The sequence below is a fragment of the Gopherus evgoodei genome, chromosome 1 (genome assembly GCF_007399415.2).
Source record: "Gopherus evgoodei ecotype Sinaloan lineage chromosome 1, rGopEvg1_v1.p, whole genome shotgun sequence".
Taxonomy (NCBI): Eukaryota; Metazoa; Chordata; order Testudines; family Testudinidae; genus Gopherus; species Gopherus evgoodei.
Genome location: NC_044322.1, coordinates 243,498,064 through 243,511,493, shown reverse-complemented (window position 1 = coordinate 243,511,493; position 13,430 = coordinate 243,498,064). Strand labels below are relative to the sequence as shown.

General features: G+C 36.7%; 1 protein-coding gene across 8 annotated transcripts in view; it reads left to right on the top strand.

Moving 5' to 3' along the window:
- SOX5 (SRY-box transcription factor 5) overlaps positions 1 to 13,430 on the top strand; it is an 880,866-nt gene that overhangs the window by 494,804 nt on the left and 372,632 nt on the right. For 5 of the 8 annotated variants that reach the window (XM_030541529.1, XM_030541522.1, XM_030541480.1 and 2 more), the window contains exon 1: positions 364 to 922. The exons of 2 other annotated variants lie outside the window; for them this stretch is intronic. In XM_030541529.1, coding sequence (XP_030397389.1) covers positions 831 to 922 — 92 coding nt within the window. In that variant the 5' untranslated portion in view covers positions 364 to 830. Of the gene's footprint in view, positions 1 to 363; positions 923 to 1,584; positions 1,687 to 13,430 lie in introns of those variants that run through there. One more of the 8 variants, XM_030541489.1, reaches the window with a different exon arrangement.

Sequence of the window (13,430 nt, the reverse complement as noted above, 5' to 3'; positions counted from 1 at the left end):
AGATCAGAGACTCTGGCTTTTTTATTTATTTATTTTTTAAAGTGAGTTCAGTGCCAGCCTGGACATTGGCCGTGCAGACTATTGAGCCATTGTCTGCTCCATTTCCAGAATAGCCCCCAGTTAATCACTTCGGCTTTGAAGGGAATTTCCTCGTGGAATTCTCCACAGAAAATCTAATCAACTGACCTGCCCTCTCGACAATAGAAGGCTTCCCCCATTCCCCCCCCCTTCCTTATTGGGGCGGGCTCTGTAATGTAGCCTTTTGTGCAGAATGAACCCTCCCAGTAGGAGTGGATAGCTGGTCTCTCTTTCTCTCTCTCTCTCTCTCTCTGTCTCCGTGTGTGTATGATGTGGAGTATTCACACTGTCTTCTATGTGTGTGAATGTGTGCGTGTGCGTTACTATTTGACCAGATGCTGCAGTGCACTGGCCAGTCACTGTCTCTGCATGTGTGTATGTGTAAGTGTGTGTGCGCGCGCGCCTCTGTCATTTCATGTCAAAGGTCCATTACCTGATTACCTTCCTCGTCTGCCAGATTTTTATCTAGATAATTGGAACTGCTAGGAAGGCTGCGCTCTGCCAGCCAGCTTAGATTCTCTAAAACCATAGTTTGTCCACCTTGTTATCTGTGGCTGTCTGGGCAGAGGAAATTAAAGAGATCCACAGCTAAGGGATTCCTTTGACTTGCTCAGAGAGAAGGGTTTAAAAAAAAAACCAAAAAACCCAGAGGACAGACTGAAAGTTTATTGTTGTTTTTGTGCTCTGTGTGTGTGTGTGTGTTGTTTTGGCATGTGGATACCTTTCCCCCTTCACACACCCAGGGCTATTTGATGGAGTTTGGAGCTGAGGAAACTTTGGTTTTGTTGCCAGGACGGTTCGCAGCACTTTGTGGCAAGCAAGAACTAACAGTGAGACCGACAGAGTGAGTGACAAGTTGTTTACAGGTTTCCTTGAAGGGGCCTCTGCTATATTTCAATCTGTCAAAGTTGCTTTTCTTCCCTCAGAACAATGCCTGATTGTTTTTTGTTGTTTTTTTTCCCCAAAGAGGGAGAGGGAGAGAGAGACTTAAAAGGGGGGGGGGGAGCAGAGGGGACGGGAGAGGAATGGAAATTCTTTGAGTACAAATGCCTTTGGTTACATTTTTATGTGCCTAATCTTTTCTTCTCTATTTCAACTCCGAGGCAGTTGAAAACAGCTTCAGTTTAATCAGGCTGCTCTTGTTTTATCTTCTTTCTTCACTGATCTGCCTCAGCACAGGGGTTCACTCCTGGTTTACAGGTTTTGGGTTTTCTTCTTTTCTTTTTATGGACATTAAATGAGTTGACGTCTCCCATTTTGTGGTGACTGGAGGACGGAATTAAAAAGAAAGGACAGGCACCCTAAGGTTGTCTAGTGCTTTGCAGCCTCAGCATGCTGCTCCGCTGTGGGGGGAGTTTTTATAAACCGTGTCTACTGCTAAGCGTGCTACCCCTTTAAGAGACTGGTCAAGGAGTCCTAGCTCAGAGAGGGGGGGGGTGGGAGAGAGAGAGAGAACGAGAGAGAGAGAGAGAAAATCAATTGGTTTAGAAGGTTTGGACTCACTTGACAGGTTCAGTTGGAGGCGATCATAGGTGGCTGCTGTGACAAAGGGAAATTGTGCTTTTCCAGCATGCTAACTGACCCTGATTTACCTCAGGAGTTTGAAAGGTGAGTGGTGTGTGTGTGTGTGAGAGAGAGAGAGAAAGTATAACTCCCTTTTTGCAGCAGTCTCTGTGCCAGTGGTGAGATGCTTCTCAAAAGAATGCTCGGTGGAGAAGCTTTACCTTTGCAATTCAGATTACATATCAGTTTGCTGATCATTTGGTGGTGGTGGTGGTTGTTGTTGCCTGAACCAGATTGAAGGGATGTGCAAAGTCCTTTAAAACTGCTTCACCAGTGATGCTTTTCTGGTGGTGTTTAGATCCCTAATGGGGATCTTAATGAACGTTATCATGATCTCTCTCTCTCTCTCTCTCTCTCTTGCTGTCTCCCACACTCCTTCTCTGAGCCACTGTACTAAAATATGAGAGGCAATATTTGATGCAAAATGCCCTGATTTTTATCATCTCTCTCTCTCTTCAAGAAGTGATTTCTGGGGTGATAGAGAAGGTGTCTGGTTATGGGTGAAACCATGGATTTAAATTCCAATCTAATTCTTCACTAAAACTTTGGAAGGCGCTCTGTAAAGCACATGACCTTTTGTTGATCTAACAGAAGTTGTTATTTTTAGTCAAGTTAACATCACAACATTCTGTCAATTGATTAGCTTTTAAGTATCTTTAAAAAAAAAAAGGAAACTTGAATCTAAGTTTTAGCCAGCATCTCTTTCACTGAGTGTCAAAAGCAGACTTTTGATTTGTGACCTATTTATTTCCCTCCCCCCTCTTGCTAAAGTAGGAGCCTTGTACATTTGGAATTAAGTTTTTTGCTATCCCTGGCAGTGGCTTGTAACCTCCAGAGCTTAATACTTATTTCCCTTAAATCTGCCTCTTCTAAACTGTGTTTTGAAGCCTCCTCTCATACATTGTACACACTTCCATTGAAGATCCAATATCCTTCCTCTCCAGCTTAATTTTTAAATATTATAAATAGGCCGTTGTTTTCCTTTAACAAAGAATTCAAACTTTTCATTTAGTAAATAAAAGAATGCCAGGATGCATGTTACTTAGGCCTTTTTTTTTTTCTTTTTTTCATGAAAGCTACCTTCTGTATAAACATTTGGTTGTATCTGACTGTGCAGTGCAGGCTAGGTGCTAGACCAGCTGGTTAAAAATATGCTAAGTCAAGATGTTCATCGCTCAAACTAGTGAATATGATAGTAAAAGGCACAGAAAGAAAGGAAGATGAAAACATTTTAAGTAGGCAGAAGAACATACATGCAGTGAAAGGACAGGAAAGAATGCTGGGATTAAAATGAAGAAAAATAAAAATAGAAGAATATGAATTAAGTAGGAAATTCAAAAAAGCAAGAACTATTTTAACACTTTCTGTCTCTTTCTGTGACTAAAACACTTCCTTACCAGAAAACGGCACTAGAATTGTTGATCTACTTAAAAGATTTTATTTAATACAATTCATTTGTCAGCTCTATTTAAAATACCTGAAATTTTTCTGTAGTTTCTTCTTCTTGTGATAGAAGAGTAAAGATTGCTTTTGCTCATATGTACTATATTAAGTTAGCTAGAGTACCTGGGAAACTATCACTGTTTGTAGTGATGAACCCTGAGCTAATATAATGATAAACAGATTTCTGTTGCACACGCAGTGAGTTGTTAAAAGTATTCCATATACTTCACCAAGGCAGAAATTTGTAAGGAAGCTAATAGATTGTTCTTTGAACTTTGTGATGAATAGAATACGTGTAAGTCTATTAAAAGATATAGTCTTTTCATTTTTTTATTGATGGACTTTTTCTTCCCTTTTACCTCCCATTACATGACTTTTTCTTCTTCATTTTGAACCTAATTTTTTCCATAGTAGTAAAACTAATTTCTCCCTAATCTTTCTCAAGGCATACATTTCATTTTTTAGAGCTCAGAGATTTGCTTTTTTAGAAATTCTATTTAAATAATCAATAAACTGTTATTCTTTTGGCTATGCAAATTTCAAGGAATAAAGATAAGCAATATAAAAGAAACCTTGCAACATATGATTTTTTTTTACCATTTTTCCTCTGCAGTTGGAATTAGTAATACAAACAAATATCTCTGTTAATCATTACCATTTGTTTACATTGTATATGTGTATTTGGCTATAGTTACACACACACGCACACACACACACACACACCAGATACTGTCCATGTAGTGTATTTATATTTACCAAAAGGCAGGCATAAGAACATACATACACACACGCGCGTGCACATACACACAGAGTTCACATGCATATCCATGTACCATATAGGAGGCTGCTTCTTGAGCAGTTATATTCTCAACAAGTACAATACTTTGAGTGTGTTTTCTCCACAATCTGGGGTCCCACCTGTCACATCCACATGGTCAGCTTCTGTTTTGTTACTAACATGCACAAGCCCCTATAAAACTGATTGTGTAATAGATTACAAGAAGGTAAAGATTCAGCATGTAGAGCTGTTTGCTGTTTAGTTCTCAGAGTGTGTATGTTCTGCAGAAGAGTTATTCTTCTTTCGCTGTACCATTGCCCTAAGGAGAATTGTTCATTATACCCTAGTAACTATAAGCAGTTTAGAAACTTTAAAGTGCCACCCCAAGTTTCTAATGAATTGAGGGGTTAGAACAAAGGAGACTTCTCTTGTTTATCATGGACATTTCTGATACACACTAGGAATGAAAATGGTCCACAGTGTCAGGCGAATAAACAAGCATTAATTAATTCAGCAGCAGTAGTAACATGCACTAGGTTTTGTAAATTAGCACGTACAATTTATAAATCGTTCCTTAAGTGTTAGGGTTTTTGGTTTCTACTGAGAAGTTCCTTGCACCTCTTTATTTTTATTTATGGAGGTTCCATTGTATAATCGAAAGGATCATCAGAAAGCACAAACTGAGGAGGAGAATGCTTGCAGAAAAAAATGTATGGAGAAATTTATAACTGGAATCTGTGTACTTATTAGGGAGTAAATGACTGCTGGGATGTACTTTTTGGTGCACCTGTGGCACTTAGAATCCACATCAAATTATTCAGAAGAATTGTTGAAAACAGAAGGTAAACCCACAATAGAAGGTTTGAGATCCCTGAGAAATAAAGCAAGTGTAGCTAGAACCATCACAAACAGTACTGAAATTTGCAGAATGATTAAGAGCTCAAAAATGCCCAGCATAAAGTTTTAATGTCCTAATAAAATCTAGTAAATGAAAAATAAAGTAACCTCTTAACAATGTCCCTTGTGTATGATATTCTTAAATCAATGTTAAATACTGCATATTTCCATTTTTCTGTAGTCTTGAGAGTTGCTAAACTAGGCATCAGGACAGAGTGACGTCTTTTTGTAGATTCAAGGTAAAGAAGTGTGTGGTGTTTGTTGAAGACGGAAGGGTAAGTTAATATTTCCTCAGGAAGAAAGGAAGACAAAAGGTAGAGAGAGAAAAAGGGTGCTTGCTCTAGAAATTACATGAGTAGATAGACAGTTTGTAGAAAGGGAAGGGCTCAAGGGTGTAAATGTAAGTCTCTGCTGAGGGGAGAAAACACTTAGTTGCTATGCTGCAAGAGACATTTCAGACTCCCACTGAATTTATTTTGGTGTCATACCAACACTGTTAAATGGAGAAATCATTTTCCTAAATGGAAACTTTGTATATTTCATAAGTGCTTTTATGAACCAACCTTACACTGAAAGTCTTCACCTTAAACTATTTGTGCTGAGAGTTTTTGTAAAAAAACAAACCGAGAATGTCTCATTCTCGTAAAATCTACCTGTAGAAATAAAAAGAATGTTATGCTTTGATTTAAAAAAAAAGTTTGAGATTTTACCAATATTGAACTGGATGTCACTTATGTTCCCCTGATTTATTTTCAAAAAATGATTTTCCTGTTTGTTTATTTAGGTGTAAGGGTCTGGGAGTAGAGGAATAATTGAACTCAAGTGGAAAGTTTCAGATAACAATTTTTGTCCAAATAAAATTAGGTTGTTTTTATATTTCTGTGATAGGACTAAAGGAATAATGCATTTCCAGAATGTTCATTAAAGTTCTTTACTGATTTCATTTGTTGTGCTTATTCTTTATGGGGAAGAAGTTGACTGTAACTGATTATAGACTTTTAATTAACATCTCAATAATTTACAAGTTGTTTGAATAACCAGCTACGCTTAGAAAGCAGATTTACATGTGAGGGGTCTGACAAGCAACACATCAAATTGAATAGTTCATACTGTTGTGTTTTTTGGTTCAAGACTTTGGCATTACCGGATTCTGGGTGGCTGTCTCCTCATCTGTATTCAAAGAGTTACTTAATGCGCGTGCGCACACACACACTCACTCCACCGCCACCAAGCATATTGCGATGCTTATGTGCATAGTGTGTTTTATTGGTATCTTTATATGTGATAAGAACTGTTTTTCTTCCTCTTGTTGTCCAGAGACCTTAAACACAATAAGCATATGAAGTATTTACTATTTCTTAGGGAGCCTTTAACTAGCATCCATAGCTATATCGCATGAGAAGCATATTAAAAGACATAATGATAACGTGTTGTATTACTTAGCCACAATGCTGTTTGGTAGGATAGACATAAATTTCTGTTAGATATAATGATACATATACAAATATATATTTAAGAAAAATAATGTCATCCACAGGTAAAACCTCAATTTCTTTGCATGCTCTTCTTGCTATATATATTTTTAAGGCATCTATTTACAGTGTTGTGTAGGGCACTTACCTATATGCATGTCAAATGTCTCCGCTTTCAGAACGAAGTTGCAAAAATGAGACTGACATTCTCTTGGCTATTTTTTTTAATCGTTTGTTGTTCAGTTATGATTTAAACATAATTAATCAATAAGTGGAAGAAGAAAGAAACTATGTTGCCATGTTTTACCTGTACACATTACAACTATGCAGTGCCTGTGAATACCTGACACCGTATTCAAGTGAAAAGAAGAGTTCACAGCAATTGGTCAATAACAGTAGTACTTCTCTGATGATTATAAGGATTTTGTTTAACAAGCAGCATATCTAGAAGCAGGGATTTAAAAAAAATGTTTTTAGATCTAGTTTTATCTGGTGTATCACTGAAACACTGTATAAACTCCTGTTCATTTCTTAAATATAGAAAAGTTAAAATTGAATTAGAAAGAAAACAAACTCCAGTCGGATCATTAGATTAAGTAATATGAAAATCTTTTCCCCTCTACAATATTTAAAAAAAAATGTTTGTTACTTTAACTTTCTGGTTTGGGTGATGAACCGTTGCTAGGTATCTTGAGCACCATACCTGACATGAGCTTATATCAGTGAGTCTTTGTCACCATTTCATAGATATACCTGACAAAATTACTGGTTGAAGTGGGAGATTATGGATTTCTCATCCACCCTTTCATTCAGGGCTACCATTTTTTAATATTTATCATCCTACATGTTTTATCTCTCCCCTTGTACTCTACAGAGTAGGCTGTCATAGTATAAGTTTAATACATCTCACATTTCCTTTGGAGATTATGCAATACCTACTTTCAACCAGCCACTAGGGGGGTACCTGAGAACAGTGTGCACTGCACCCTCCACTGAAGAGACTGAGTTTGTCACCTCTATAATGATCACAGCCTCTGTCAGCCCGAGAAGCAAGAGTCACTAAAAGTTGCTCCTGAGCCCATATGTCCTCTTGACAGTGTGAAGTTCTACACATACTAGTTGTTGAGAGAGACACCAAATTTAGACAAGATTTTGAAGAATTTTGGTGAGAGCTGCTTGCAGGGACCTTTGTATATTAAAATAATGTAAGATCTGAATGGAATTGTGATATAGAAAGTGGTAATTAATATAAAAAGTATATATTTCTGAAGGTTGGTGGGTTAAAAAAAAAGGACCTGAATTGAGTTCTGACTGTTAGAATCATCTTAATCTGTACTTCAGTGGAGTTGCCCAGGTGTGTTGTGTTTTTTTTGTTTAGTTTGTTTTTTTGTGATGGGTTTTTTGTTTGTTTTTTTATTTTTTGAGAAACTTGTCAACATTTTCCTCTTTGCTTTAGTTTTTGGCATATGTGACATTTTTGGACATCATGGCCTTTTGTCACTTTGCTTGAGAGCTATTAATTTTCTGCAAGGCGATGTAATCATTTTATATTTGTAAAACATGGCAGAATTACAATTAATATAGAGAGTTTCATGACTCATTTTAGAAGTTTGAAATCGGCATTGGACTTACCTCCCTGAAAAGTATATTGTGAGGATTAATTAGGTAATATTTATAAATCAATTTGTACATAAAAAGCTTGATATGCTAAATTTAAATAAAAACATTTTAAAAAATTGACCTACAGGATTCCAGATTCTCTTTGTTAATTTTTTTTAAAAGGAACAAATGTTCATTGATATGTATAATAATTACACTCTTAGTTTGTAATGTACATCTGCTTTTGCGTTTCCTGAAAGTTCATATTGATTTTATTTATTGCTTGGTTTTCTAGCAAGTGGGTATCTGTGTGATTTAAGTGATGCTATTTATTCTAAAGATATCATAAAATGCTACGCGTGCTAATTATTTTGTGTGTTTAAATTTGACTTTTTACTAAATATCTTTTTCCATTCTTCATGCCTTGAACTGAAATGCTTTTGAGCAAAAAATAAGCATAGTAAATAGATATTTTTGGTTTCCTTGTCAGAAGAATCAGAGTTCCTTATTAGTGGTGATAAAGTTTGCATGTGTATGTATGTATGTATGTATTTTCATTGTTGTCTATATCTAGTATAATTTCTAACTAGGAAATGTAAAGGAGAACCTCTAGGATTTTTCATCTTCATTGTCTCTTTGGTGCTGAGTGCATACATGCATTAGTTTTTTGGAGTTAAGAAGATGAAAGTAAACTACTGTACCATAGTTCATTCATTAACTGCTCAGGATTTTTCATACTGCATGGATAAAAATAATCTGGCTAATAGCAACTAGGGCTACTTGCCAGTGCCCACACAATAGATAGAGTAAGAGCAACAGCATAAGGAGAAGTTGCTGGCTGTAAACCAATGACACTTTTCTACAAGCTCTCCTATTTCATTGTTTGAAGGTCTTTGGGAGATAACTATGTTTTTAAAAGTAACTATGGTGAAAATATGAAGGCAAGATTAAAAACGGTTTGCGTTTGTATTATATATTACTTCAATAGGTCATGTTACTTGGTTGCATTAGGTTTATGTTCTATTTACCCTAGAGTAACCTAAAAAGACACGGCTGTGGCTGGATGTGATGTGGCAAAATGCATCACAGTGTGAAAGGCCGGAATTTTAAATAAATAAATAAAATCCATAGTGTGTTAGATTAATGACAATTTTAGGGTATTCACTGTCTCAACAGAATTGGCACGGAACTTAAAGTGCCCTCTCACCCTTAGAGGTGGTCTGACTATGTCAGGCTTGAGGCACTTTGGCGGAGTTGTGTCGGGGAAGCTTGGCTTGCATTAGCACTGCCCATGCTTTATTTGTCCTGCGGCTACAGAGAAGACTTCTGTTTTTCAGAGCTATCAGCCTGGCAGTTTCTTACATTCACTTTTTAAAAAAAAAACCTGGAAATATTTTTTTCTAAAACTTTTGTAAAGTTTGTACTTGTGGTATTTTCTCTCCTAAATTTTAATTACACACTCAGGGGCTCTGTGGGGCACAAGTTACTCTTAGTGTGTTTGATAGAGCTGAGGGGCCTTCCAGCTTTGGCACTTCTGTTACAAACTGGTGTAATTTTGCTGGATTGTCTTTACATGCTACATGCTCATTCCTCTACTGGTGTGAAACATTAAAACCCAAACACGATAAACTAAATAAAACATGGAATAAAGTGTTTTGCATAAGATGCCATACAAACTAAAGGGCAAAACACTGCTCTTAGGTATGCCCTATAAATCTCTCATGCACACTCTGCGCTTGTATTATTGTTGTTTATTATTTGTATTGCAATAGTACTCATGGATCAGAGCCCCACTAGGGACTGTACCCTGAAGAACGTACTGAGTGCTCAGAACTTTTACTAATATCAATGTCTTTTGCATGAGACAGAATCATAGTGTAGATAAGGGATCCATGATATGGATCATGAATGAGAATTCAGCCTTAAAGTCATATTGTGGAATTCACATAGAGAATCTACACACTGATTATATGTTCACCTGTGTACTTGCAAAAATGCAGATTTATGTCTGTGAATGACTGGCAGGCACAAATGTATGTTTGTGCTGGTACAGTAGGGCATGCATATACATTTGTAGGTCTATTTCCTCAACACACAGTAACAGCAGGGTTGATTAAACTGTGTCTTCCCAGCCTTTAAAAAAATAAAGTAGAGCTATAGACACTGATTTATTGTGGATAATAGATCTTGTTTAGTGCCTTTCATTTTAGGAACTTGAAACATTAATGAATTAATTTTCAATACTTCCATGATGTCTAGCAATAAAATATCACTGTTATCCCCAACCTACACATGGGGAAACTGAGGAACGAAGTTGCAAAGTTATTGGCATATCTGGGAAAAGAGGCCAGCGATACTGCCTGCTAGTCCTCTGCTTTAACCTCAAAATAATTCTTCCCCTTCTTAAGATCCTGAGAACTGCAAATTATAGATTTCTAGCAGTCCAATTACTGTTTCTAAAGGTCTCATTCTAGCAAGATGAAATATAATATTTAAATTACTTAAATATGTAAAACAGGGGCTCTGGAATATAATTAATAGCATTAAGTTTCCAAGAATATTTACAGCTTTAGATATGCTTTGATAGAGGGGAAAAATACCATCTCTAACATCTCCAATTTTCTGAGCACGTGTCAAAAATAATTCCCTATCTGCAGGCAAATTTTGAGAACTGAATATAGGTAGCAGAATATGCAGTGTTTAAGCAGTAAATTAAGAGTGTATATATAACTTACAGTCAAGTAAAGGACTCATCTTGAAGAACAGTTATGCTCTCCAGCCATAGGTACAGAAGCTGTCATACGTTTTACGACCTTAGGACCAGATACTGGGGGACTACAGGAAAAATATTCTTTACACAGATAGTAATTAATGTGAGGAATAACTTTCCAAAGGCAGCAATATAAGCAGCCACTGTGAGCAAACTAAGTAACGTAAAAGCAGAAACCAAGTTACAGGGTACAAAATATATTGTGGTTCTCACCCATCTAGATATTTGATATCTGCTTTTTCAAATGTGTGACAAAGACCCAAAGTGAAGGATATGACAGAAGCTTATTAAAAGGTAGGAGTTGTTTTCTTACCATGTAAGAAATTTTCCATAACCTCTCTTTCAATATTTTGTATTTCCGGTGGCAATAATTTTCAGAAATACACTGCAGTATAGGACTGGATTAGTGAACAATGGTGGTAGATTTGGCTTTAATCTGTGCTGTATCATTCTCTCTCAAAATACAGTTGAAAACAATGGATACAAACTCCAGAATCTTTGGATTCGAGCTATTTAGCTTCTAAATGTTATTCCTGGGTAAGTGAGCTGTCTTGTTTAAGGAGCTCTATAAAAGGGTCTCCTTGCAAGATAACTCTAAAAATAACAGATGCTGTGATGTTCCAAGGGTCCACCCATGCAAAGCTCATTGTAGGATAGGGCCAGTAAAGCCAACATTTTCCAAAGTAGTCATTAATTTTAAGTGTTTTGGCCCCTTGGGCATCCATAATCACTGGTCACTTCTGAAAATATAGGCCTTAGTTAACTAAGCCTCGTATCACCTCTCCAAGCCAGGCCTGCATTACTGCACCCATTTTAGAGATGGGTAAAACAAGGTGGAATGATAAAGTGTCTTATCAAAGATCACAGGGTGAAATCCTGGATCCTGCTGAAGTCAGTGGCAAAACTCCCATTGACTTCAATGAAGTCAGGATCCCATCAACATTGTGAGACATTTCTATAGGAACTATCATCTGCTAATCTCAAAGTGCTTTAGAAATATTAGCTTTTTAAGCTTCACAAACAGCTGTGTTCGTCAGATAGAAGGTGATGATGATAGTAGTGATAACAAGAGCGTTAACAATAATGTTATATTTGTATTCCAGTAGTGCCTAAATGCCCCATTGTGCTAGGCACTGTATAAGGATTATTATTTATTTGTGCTGTGATGGAGCCTAGGAGCCTCCATCTCAGGCCAGAACCCCACTGTTCCTTTCACTATATTGTTGTGATACATAATAATAAACAAGCAATTTTATTAATGAGTTAACTGAGACACCTGTAGGATAAATGACTTGCCCAAAGTTACACAATATATGGCAGACTTACGAATCAATTCTTGAAGTGGTCCGCTGCTCTATAACGAAACCAAACTTCTGCAGACCCACAGAACTGATCTAAACATATATATATAGCTGGGGAGGTTAAATAAAATGTTATTTTGTAATGAGTTTATAAAAAAAGAAAGGCAATGTTTTATCAGTGTAGGTTACCCAAACTCCCGATTGATACTGTTACTGCAATGATTGATTGTGGAGATAAATTATGTTGCTATCAATATGTTGTGATGGAGGCTGATATGGAAACCGATATAAGGGCAGCTGTTGTTTGTTTGTTTGTTTGTTTGTTTGTTTGTTTAAGAAAAAAAAAGAAAAATAGATTAGAATAAAAGTAAGAGTATTATTTAAAAAAAAATAAATAAAATGGCTTTTCTCATACAATGTCTATTGAAAGGCCATCTAAAGCACTGATACCAATTTAAGAAGATAATCTTTTGTCTTAATTATACATCTGGGAGATATTAGCTGAACATCTTGTGGAAAACAGTGAATACCTTAGTTGCCAGTTGCCTAAAATGCTGCTAATGATTGCCTCAGTGCCAGTATTTTGATGGCTAAAACCTAGGCCTCAGTATGAATATGAATAATATGAATACAAAGAGTGCAGTTTAACACACACGCACACACACACACTCTTTTTATACAAAACAGATTTCAGCCATCTGCTTGGCACTTAGCTTTGCAACTATAGAGTCTATCTGAAAGGGAGCACTGTCCAGGTTATGAATGGTATCACTTTTATTGGTACCTTAGAAAAACCATAGATTTTTTGAAAGCTTGTATATCCAATGGTTTTCTTCAGCTGAATAATGAAAGCAACTACCTCAGCCAAAATTTTGTTCCTTCCATCATTCCTTTGGTGGCAATCTCCTTAGCCTAGCAAAAGGGGTTTTGTAATGAAGAAAAGTTTCTTAGTTCTGCACCTCAAAATTTCCAAGTATATCAGGTGACTTTAGACGAGTAGCCCTTATAACTGGCACCCCAGATGGTTTATGACACAAAACACTGTTTGCTTAGGAATAGGTTGTCTAGCAGAGTGTGTTGCCCAAGCACTACAGAGCGTGTCAAATCAACATGGAAGTTAATGAACCAAAGGCACTTCTGGATTTAACACTTTCCCATTTGAACTGAATTTACAGCTTTAAATCAGGACCTTTTTCTTTACTGGTGCAATGAGAGAAAACAAAACTAATGGCATAAATTATAGAGACAAGGTGGGGGAGGTAACATCTTTTATTGGACCAAATTCTGTTGGTGAGAGAGACAAGCTTTCAAATTTACACAGAGCTCTTCTTCCGGAATAAATTATAGACATGCAGTACAATCGTTTTGACCCAGTTCATCTGTCTAAAGGTTCAGAAGGAGAGAGAGTCTAAAATGTTCAGTAGCAAGCTGTTATTGAAACATACAGAAAACTTGCAGCTTACAATGTACTCCAGACGTGTCAATTTGATCCTCAGGCAAAGGTGACTAGTCCATGTTTAACTCTTACC